The sequence below is a fragment of the Triticum dicoccoides genome, chromosome 4B (assembly GCF_002162155.2).
Source record: "Triticum dicoccoides isolate Atlit2015 ecotype Zavitan chromosome 4B, WEW_v2.0, whole genome shotgun sequence".
Taxonomy (NCBI): Eukaryota; Viridiplantae; Streptophyta; class Magnoliopsida; order Poales; family Poaceae; genus Triticum; species Triticum dicoccoides.
This window is the reverse complement of record NC_041387.1, coordinates 90,190,027-90,199,449: the sequence shown is the minus strand read 5'-3', so window position 1 is coordinate 90,199,449 and position 9,423 is coordinate 90,190,027. Positions and strand designations below refer to the sequence as shown.

Genomic DNA, 9,423 nt, shown 5'->3' with positions numbered 1-9,423 from the left:
TCCATATACATGATTCGAGATTAGATCTTGATAAACCCATCTGAAAGACTTAGAGTCTAACGAATACATATGGAACTATAAACTGATACAAATCAAAATGGTTTTTTATCCATAAATCTCAAGTTGTTGCTACTAAAAAATCAAGGAGTTGACTACAGCGAGATTGTCTCACCGCAGCGATGCTTAAAGTTAGTTCGTGTTATACTAGCAATTAATACACATTTCAATTATGAGATATGTTAGATGGACGCCAAAAGGATTTCCAAGGACATGTAAACAAATGTGAGACTAGACATAAGTAAACAAATGTTACTTTTACAAGGTGCGAGATATCCCAAATAAATAAATACTAGTATGGGAACACCACTATTGTAGAAACACAAACTATAAATGCATGTATGTGATCTCAACTCAAACATGGTCTTGATTGCAGTTTCTCTACCCAGCCAATTTTTTCAGTTCTATGTGATAGTAGATGGGGGCAAACAAATTGCAATTTCAACACGGTGATAGATGTTGTCATCCTACCTAATCTACCATCTTGTGCATTCAACTTACTCATACCATTCAAAAAAAGGTTACTCATGCCCATTATAATATGTTTCAAATTCAAAATGTTATTTCGCTATAAATGTTGCAAAGGACCTACTATGGTCACTCGATACTCTTCAGTTACTACAACATGATTTTGCACTATAGTTGCGCTTTTTTTCTCGTGAACCATGCAACGGCCAGAAGATACCATCAGCTTTTGATGATCTCCTAAGCCGATGACAACTCTTTATTTTTTTTATGGTTTCATAGTAACGCACGGATATTGTGCTAGTAATAGTGAAGGGAGAGAGAGAGTAGCTCCCAATCAAATCCATTAAACACCCACAAAGGCGGGGAAAATCTAACAAACGCTCACCAAACTTTAGGTCTCTGGTCCTCGTCACCCATCAAGCAGACAATGCTGCCCCTTGAAGCAACATCTCAGTACTATCTCACACCACACCACGCTAAACCAAACCACCGTGATATCTCATCGCGTTGCCGAAAGTGCTACACAGCATACCGCATACACGATGACGAGCCCCACGCTCGCGCGCAAGGCCAAGCTCAAGAACCACCTCGTCTCCGCGAAGGCCAAGCTCCGGCAGCACGTCACCCTCCGCCGCATCGTCCTCGTCGCCGCCGCATCCGCCGCGGCCTTCATTCTCCTCCTCACCGTCCGCACCCTCTCCGCCTCGCACGCCAGATCACCAGGCGCCGCCTCGTCCACCACCTCCCCGCCCGAGGCCGTACGGCGCAACACGCAGCAGCAGCAGGGCGGGTGCGCGAAGCTGCCTGGGCCAGTCGCCGAGGCGCTGGTTCACTACGCGACCGCCAACGCGACGCTGCCGCAGACTGCGGCCGAGGTCGGGGTGACCGCGCGCCTGCTGGCGCGGCGCGCGCCGTGCAACCTCCTGGTGTTCGGCGGCCTCAGCCCCGACAGCGCGCTCTGGGCGGCGCTCAACCACGGCGGACGCACCGCCTTCCTCGAGGAGGACGCCGCCCTGATCGCCGAAGTTGGCGCTCGTCACCCGGGCCTCGGCCTCGAGTCCCACCAGGTCGCCTACCAGACCACGCTCGCCGACGCCGACGAGCTCCTCGGCCTCCGTGGCTCCCCGGACTGCACTGCCTCTCCGCCCAAGGATCATCCACTCTCGCCGGACCACTTCGAGGGATCCCCATGCAAGCTCGCCATGCGTGGGCTGCCGGCAGCGTTCTATGAGACGGAGTGGGACGTGATCATGGTGGACGCGCCTACGGGGTGGGTGCCAGAGGCGCCAGGGAGGGTGGGCGGCGCGATATACATGGCCGGAATGGCGGCGCGGGCGCGGCGGCCGGGAAATGGCGAGACGGAAGTGTTGGTGCACGACGTGGACAGAACGGTGGAGGACAGCTTCTCCAGGGCGTTCCTGTGCGCAGGCTACCTCGAGGAGGAGGTCGGCAGGCTCAGGCGCTTCGCCGTCCCGAGCCACAGGGAAAAGGAAGGCCTGCCATTTTGCCCTTGAGAGCAAAATATACAACTACAACTATACTACTGTGTTTGTAGGATTTAGAACCAAAAGGATCTGCAACATGTCAATTCCAAGATTCTTGATTTCTTTTTGTTGCCCTGAGACGGACAAGAATGTTACGATTTTCTTTTGATTCATTTTCAGTTATAAACATGGGAAGAGGGGATCTGTTGTTTTCGAACTCCAGGATGAACACTCCCTGTGACATTAATCTGTGTGAATTCTTTCCTGAATTTCAGTGATCTATCTTTTGGAGTACATTTAAAAAAATTCATGCCACGTTGCAATGGATCAAGCAATGTAGTGCCACCCACCCAGGTAGCGGCAACTCGCTGCAGCCAGGTAGGGAGTCACCAACTCCTTCCTATGCAAGCACCAACCTCAACAACTCCTCCAACAACTTAAAAGGGAATGGCCGAGTCGACTCATGAACTAACCACCTTTTGTTAGCAGGATCAGATCTACAACCACCTTTCGTTTTCAAGATACGGGGCAATGGGGTATATGTCATAGGAGATGTAGTCTGATCTGGTCATTGCATTTCTCCTAATTTTTCAGGAAGATTGAACTGCAATACCAATTGCAGCTATCGTTCTGATTCCCAGCAGCATCATGGTTCAGTTTCTGCATTTTCATGTTAATATTACAGAAAATTATGTGACTGAGGCAGGCCCAATTATTTGGAGTTTGTTCAGTTGTCATGCTTGCATAATCATCCACCGTTGGTTTTCATGGTGGGATACTGGACTACATTGCTTTATCATGAGAAATTTGCCATTTTCTCTCCTCAATGTTTGTTCAGAACTATGTTCTTTATGTTCAGATAATTTACTACAGCAATCTGTGGTATTTGTACTGTACATCCTTCCTTGCAAATCTTCTTGTACTTCAAATATCATCACGAAGACAAAATATTAGGACCATGAACCGTCAAAAATCCGCTACAAACCTTGGCTTGTACTGTATTTCTTAGACCTCCAGCACCTAAGCTTCACCATGCCCCCTTAGTACACATTCAATACAAATGGCAGCATATGCTCATTAAGCTCACAAGGCATCTGCCTCGCTTAAAAATAATGGTATCGGTATCGCCCAACTCTTGTAATGATCTTCAGCTGTACAAAAATGGAAGTAATTCTTTTTCAATTAATTATGCCCATTTGGAGAGAAGTTGCTCTTCTAGAGATGCTCTGTAGAAAAATGCAAACTGCCATCCTAGGACTTTGAACTTTGAAATGCTGGAATCTTTGCCAGTTCGATCCCACTCATCTGTTTCACAGATCTCAACTCTTGATGCAGCGCGCTTTGCGCACCGCTTCCTGAACATTCCGCTCATGTTCTCTGAGCATATCCTCTATGTTCCCATCTTGAGTAGCCACTGGACCAGAGGAATTGACTATTTTGCTCTTACCCTTGTAGTCCTGATCAGACAAAAAAACAAAGACATATAATATGTTAGGTAAGAGATATTCAAAATGTTTTAATAGAATAAACTGGAAGGTACATACAAAATAAACCAATATGTATGAAATGATGGTGAACTGATGTCCCAACAAAGGACAACATAAGCATTTGAACTCTCAGCAGAAAATAATTCATCTTAAATCAAGCACTCACAAATAACGTTTGTGTTTCTTATTCTAGAAATACTGATATAAATATTATATTTTTTTATCATGTCAACAGAAGAGTTCCTTTTACTTAAGGAATAGTTTTGCAGCATAAACAGCGCCTATACGCCAACAGTATCACTGGGCTCGCACTAAAAAAGGTCCTCGAAGCTTAACTGACATATTATGTGATTTTCTGCTGTCCAGACTTATGCTTTGGTTGATTAAACAGCAGTTATATGTAAAAAAAACACTATCTTTAGCATTACCATACTTACCACCATTGGGCCTTTTACTTCCATCTCTTTGTTGTGAGAAGCAGGCATAATGTTCCCTACGCCAGTTGATTCGGGTTTAAACATGTCTGAGCCCTTTGTCCTTGAAATGTTGGAATTTGCCAATCGGCCAGATTTATATTTGCGTTCAGGTACTTCGTGATGGTCCATATAATTGTTACCTCCCTTGTTCCATGTGGGATCAAACCCTAGAGGTTGTACCTCAGTAGCCAACGTCAGTTGATCATCCTTTGGATTGAGATGTGCACTATTGAACCTTGTTTTGGTATGCTGAAGCCTCTGTATGATGGCAAAGCAACAGAGTCAAATAATGCAATCCTGTTATTAAAAAGAGTGCAGAATATGACCACTTTAGGAAAAAAGACGTAGGAGTGCATCATTTCATGTAAGGCATTCCGTTTCTTCTGATCGCAGTGATCATCAATGAGAAACTATACACAGAAAGGAAGCATCTCAACAAATGATTGCCGAGCTATTGTACGCACCTGCGGTTTAATAGAACCATATGCAACATGGTTTTCTCTAGGATTCTCATTTCCTGATCGAACAGATTCTGCCCTTCTTTGTCTATCGAAAGAGCAAGAAGAATTTCTGGGTCAACTAACAAAGCATCTCAACTGCATCCTCCCTATGAACAGAAAGACAGGATATGCAATCATACCTTCTTGCTTCCTCTTGTCGGAGTCTAGCATCATATTCTTTGCTTGGTGGACACTTTGGTAAGTCCGAAGGGCTGCAAGCAAGTGGCTCTGTTCTGAAAAACTGAAGAATTGGATACATAGGTTAAATGCTGGTACACAAATATCTTTTAATAAACGCAGTTTGCAAAACTAGCCAGCTGACCTAATAAACAAACTGATCTAGAAATAATAATTTGATGATCTTCACCAGGTTAGATTAGTTTTGGCATGATGCTAGGTTTTAAAAGGTACTACTGGACCAATCTGACAGTTTATTCCAGCAAACATAATCTGACAGCTTATTCAGGCCGTGTGCACAATTTCCATGCAATAAGCGGAAAACCAACCAAGCTCAGATCTAGTCCAAATGCTTCAGTGAGGTAACTAGCTACATACAGTAGACTAATTAACTTAGTTTCATTTTGTTACTCCTGACATAACATATGCATGAAAGTTGTTTCAGCAAAAAAAACATTCAGGCTCATCAAAAGATGTTCAAATTCCTCTACTTACCACAAACAAATTGTACAAAAGTAGATAATTTTATACCGTGATAACCTAAAAGTTTTCATGGTACTAGTCCTGATCAGTATTTGAGGTTGCTGTTAACAGACCCAATAGTATTGTCCTTTTGAACCCTTGTGGCTGCCCTGCCTTGGTATTATCCTTTTATTAGTGTCATGATATAATACTTTCAGAATTTCTATAAGTCAATAGTTTACAAACTAAAATGTGATGACCAGGAACCAGCAGAGGTTGACTAAACTTACGTCACTCTGAAGACTCGAGGCAGCTGTTCCACGAGCTTCTGGTTCTAATGCAAGCAAGTTATCTAGAAGAACTAGAGCTGATGGAGGTAAATCTTTGAAATTCTCGGCAATGCACCGCTTATACTGGCACAGGGGCTTGAACATCCCTGTTGGGGGCACTTCCAATTTCTGCCAGTACTCGTCAGAAGGTGATCCACAGAGCTTGAAAATCTTGTGAATTTGCTCCACCTAGCATGGAATTGTTGTAGAACACATATTAAATAACATAAGAGCAACTGTGAGTCAACCAGATCACAATATACCCTTTTCTTGATGCTAAAAGTGTAGCAGTTTCTTGTACCTCAGTTCTGCCTGGCATGACTGGCTTGGCAGTCAGCAATTCCCCAAAAATGCAACCTGTACTCCACATATCCACAGCAGCACTGTACCTGGTGGCACCAAGCAGAAGTTCCGGTGGTCTGTACCACAATGTTGCAACACGGCTTGTCAGTGGTTGCTGACTCTCAGGATCATAAAATGTTGCTAAGCCAAAGTCAGCAATCTTCAAAACACCATGGCCATCAATCAAGAGATTGGAGCCCTTTATGTCACGATGAAGAATTCCTTTGCTGTGGCAATGATCAAGGCCACTAAGTATCTGTTGCATCAAGCACTTGACCTGGATGAGACTCATGAGAAATAATTTAAGTTCATGTCATGCATTCCAATCAAACTATCAGTAGAAGAATAGTATCATAATCACCTGTGACTCGGTGAACTTGAGTTCTGGAGTTGCAGCAAGGCCAACAAGGTCATGTTCCATGTATTCAAAGACGAGATATAGGTTTTGTGAAACAGGAGATGTTACTATCCCTTCCAACTTTATAACATTGGGATGATTGAGTTTCCGAAGAACACATATTTCTCTAGCCATAAAGCGCACACTTTCAGGATCTGTATTGACAAACCGAACCTTCTTGAGCGCAACAATTTTGGCTGTTCTAAGATCCCGAGCTTTGTAAACACTACTATAAGTCCCTTGTCCAATCTGCAACTCAAAATAATAAATGCAAAACGGGGAAATTGAGAAGAAGAAGAAAGTACTAACAAGAAACAATATCATTTTTTTCCTGATGAAGTAACTTGTATCATCAAACTGATAATGTACCTTACTTAATCTCTCAAACGAATCAGCTTGCAGTGGGGCCCAGCCTTGCACTGCCTCAGGTGCCACAGTCACAAGCCAATCTGGCCATCCAGTATTCAAATGTTCAGCTGATAACCGCTTCGCCCCATTGAAGAAACCTAAATCCAGTTTATTACCGCATCGTCCAATTATGCCATTGTGCCGAGTGCTGATCCAGATTTTGAGTCTATGTCTTGCCCTCGGCTTCCTAGGAGGGTCAAAACCGAGAACTGGCTTCTCTTTCAACGGGACATTGGGCACTTCTGTATTTCTGTCATCACCAGCAACTTCAGGTACAGCCGACAATTCATCCTTGCTGGACGGTGCGATTAACCCATGTATACACGTGCCATCAGTGGTCTGGCTTTTCGAGGTGGCACTATCTTCTTGTTTAGTGCATTTAGAACAAAAGCGGCCTATAAACACATTTAGTGCCTTTCCACTTGATCGAAGGAATTGAATATGTATCTTCATTCAGCAAAAAAACAAGCAATGCCTGAACTTCTCAATGTTACAACAGCCTTGAAGATATTTTAATTTGACGGCATGAGAAGTCCAAATTCCAGACTGTAATATGAAGAAAAGATATGTCCAAACATTTCCTTCAACTTGAGTGCAAAGTTCATTGTACTAGATTAAGAAAGCAAAACTAGTAGAAACTCAATTAGAATCTTATGTCGAGAATAAAAAAGAGAAACTTTGACCGTGGTCATGATTGCAATTTCTAACTCTATCCAAGGAAGTTATTCCAAATTCAAAAAGGAATTATACTGTAAGCAGCCAAATGTGATCGAAATTCCAAATTTTGAAGCTAGCATCAAGAGCAAAACAGTTTTACTATATCAAGGACAATTTAAAACAAATACAAATTCAAATAGATCCGTAAACCAAAGTCACAACTCACAAGTTAAGAAGTCAACCAAAAAAAAAGCAAGGATATAGACAATCCATCAAAACTGCAATGTTCTAATACAACAATAAAATAATATGATCAAAATTCCATCTTCTGAGGCTACATCATGAACTGTTCATTCTTCTGGTTAAAATTGATTCGATTTTAAGAGCAAAACATTAAGACTAAAACAATCGAAATTACTTTTTGAAGGGAAATCAAATAATAAACCTATATAGCAAAATCACAAGTTAAGAAGTCAACAACATGAGCAAGGGATGGCAAAAATCCATGAAAACTACAATCTTGTCATACACAACTAATCAATTTAGGCGCTTCACAGCAAAGGACAGAACCATACATAGTTTAGCTGTCAACTAGTCATATATTTTAACATTTCGAGGAAATATGTGAAGAATTGTGATGGATACCTTAATTTCCCGCTTGACGCTCCTTTCAAGAAAATGCAATGGCACCAGAAATTGAACAATCTCCCCCACCTTCCCCTCACTCCATTCTAATCCTGAAATGGAGGAGAGGAAGGTGGGAATAACTATGCAAAATGAATTTGTTAAAACGAGATTGTGCCTTAATGGTATATTATTGTGAAGATCTCTTTCGCGCTAATTGAACAAAAAGTAAGGTAGAGAAAATTCAAACAAAAAAAGACAATAGAAAATGGCGCCTAAAAGGTACAGTGATGCAGATTAAAAACTACAGGTGAGGAGGATTTGTAGAGAGCTAAAGTTAGCCTGTATGCATGTTTCTTCTGTCTATTTCCTTCCTGCCCTATTATGGATAGAAGTGGGTGACTAAATAAACCATGAAATAAATCCAGGGAAGAAGAAATTACAGAAGCTTGCAGAAGTAACTAAACCTTTGCGGTGCAGATCAGGATCCCTGCATACCCAGAGTCTATCCAACTGACAGTTTGACGTCACCTTCTACAACACCTTGGTCCTTGGGGTGAGCTGATCATGTGAACTAGCCTTGTTCGAAGATTGCAACAAGCTTGACCCCCGAACAAGTGCGAGCACATAACAATCCTAGTCCAGCATTTTGTCGAACACCTTATGACCTCCTCACGCTCGTCGAGCAGGCACCGCGACCTTATGGGGAATTGGTGGTGGTGGGCAACGTTGCCGCTTAAATTCAAGATTGTTGCACGCAGCGGTGGAGGTGGAAGTGGAGGTACGTGCCGGCCGGGGCCGGCATGAGAAGAGAGAGATAACGTCGGGGAGGGGGGACTGCTTCTTGGAACTTCGTGTCCTTCGTCCAATTTTAGCAGGGTGCTGCTGGGAGCTTGTCCGATGGTCGCTTGTTCAGCGCATGTTTTTAGTTGTGGCCTCTTCCTTGATCCATGGCGCGGTTGCTCCTGCTGGAGGCCTTTGTGGTGATGCTGGGTGAGATGGTCAGAGGATGAAGGTGGGGCTGGGCGTGTCGGTGGTGGTGGCCGAACCGGATCCGGTCTTGGCAGATGTGGTGGCGACTCTGGTCCGGATCTGAACATGGCGGCGGCGACGTCCCTTTCGCCGGGGATGACGGGCCATATGGTGGGTCCTCGTGGCGGTGCCGGTGGCGGCGGATCTTGGGATCCCTCACCCGGGGACGTCGCAGGAAGCGCGTGGCGGCTGGAGCTTTCTCCGGCGTCGACGATGCGTGATGCGGGATTGCGGCGGCGATTGCTATTGTATGGGCGACGACAACGGCTGACGCGACGGACTCCGGGATCGTGTGGGCGATTCGGAGTCTGGATCTCGAGGTGGTGACGGTCTTCTGAGGCTGGTGGCAGTATGGGACGTCCCATCCATCAACAGATCGGGTTCAATGCGGCTCGACAGGTGACACATGTGTCTCTTTGAAGTTGTTGGGCGTTGCCTGTCGCCGGCAAGTGAAGCCTGAAGGAAATATGCCCTAAAGGCAATAATAACGTTGTTATTTATATTTTCTTATATCATGATAACT

The 9,423-nt window shown here is 44.1% G+C and overlaps 2 protein-coding genes across 5 annotated transcripts; one reads left to right on the top strand and one right to left on the bottom strand.

Annotated features, from left to right (window-relative positions):
* Nucleotides 1-1,003: 1,003 nt before the first annotated feature.
* Nucleotides 1,004-2,283, top strand: LOC119295203 (glucuronoxylan 4-O-methyltransferase 2-like). Its single transcript, XM_037573562.1, has one exon. The coding sequence runs from the start codon at nucleotides 1,068-1,070 to the stop codon at nucleotides 2,037-2,039; it is 972 nt and encodes a 323-aa protein (XP_037429459.1). The 5' UTR covers nucleotides 1,004-1,067; the 3' UTR covers nucleotides 2,040-2,283.
* A 627-nt stretch (nucleotides 2,284-2,910) lies between these two features.
* LOC119295201 (probable serine/threonine-protein kinase At1g54610) lies at nucleotides 2,911-8,906 on the bottom strand. 4 transcript variants are annotated; one of them, XM_037573560.1, is made up of 10 exons: nucleotides 8,336-8,906; nucleotides 7,890-7,981; nucleotides 6,549-7,215; nucleotides 6,144-6,428; nucleotides 5,742-6,059; nucleotides 5,402-5,629; nucleotides 4,613-4,713; nucleotides 4,437-4,518; nucleotides 3,934-4,230; nucleotides 2,911-3,466 (listed from the first exon to the last, which is right to left on the bottom strand). In XM_037573560.1, the coding sequence occupies exons 3-10, from the start codon at nucleotides 7,038-7,040 to the stop codon at nucleotides 3,329-3,331; spliced, it is 1,941 nt and encodes a 646-aa protein (XP_037429457.1). In that variant the 5' UTR covers nucleotides 7,041-7,215; nucleotides 7,890-7,981; nucleotides 8,336-8,906; the 3' UTR covers nucleotides 2,911-3,328. The 4 variants fall into 4 exon arrangements, with proteins under 4 accessions (XP_037429457.1, XP_037429456.1, XP_037429458.1 ...); XM_037573559.1 differs by having other exon boundaries at nucleotides 6,549-7,133; XM_037573561.1 differs by lacking the exon at nucleotides 8,336-8,906 and having other exon boundaries at nucleotides 7,890-8,313.
* Nucleotides 8,907-9,423: the final 517 nt, after the last annotated feature.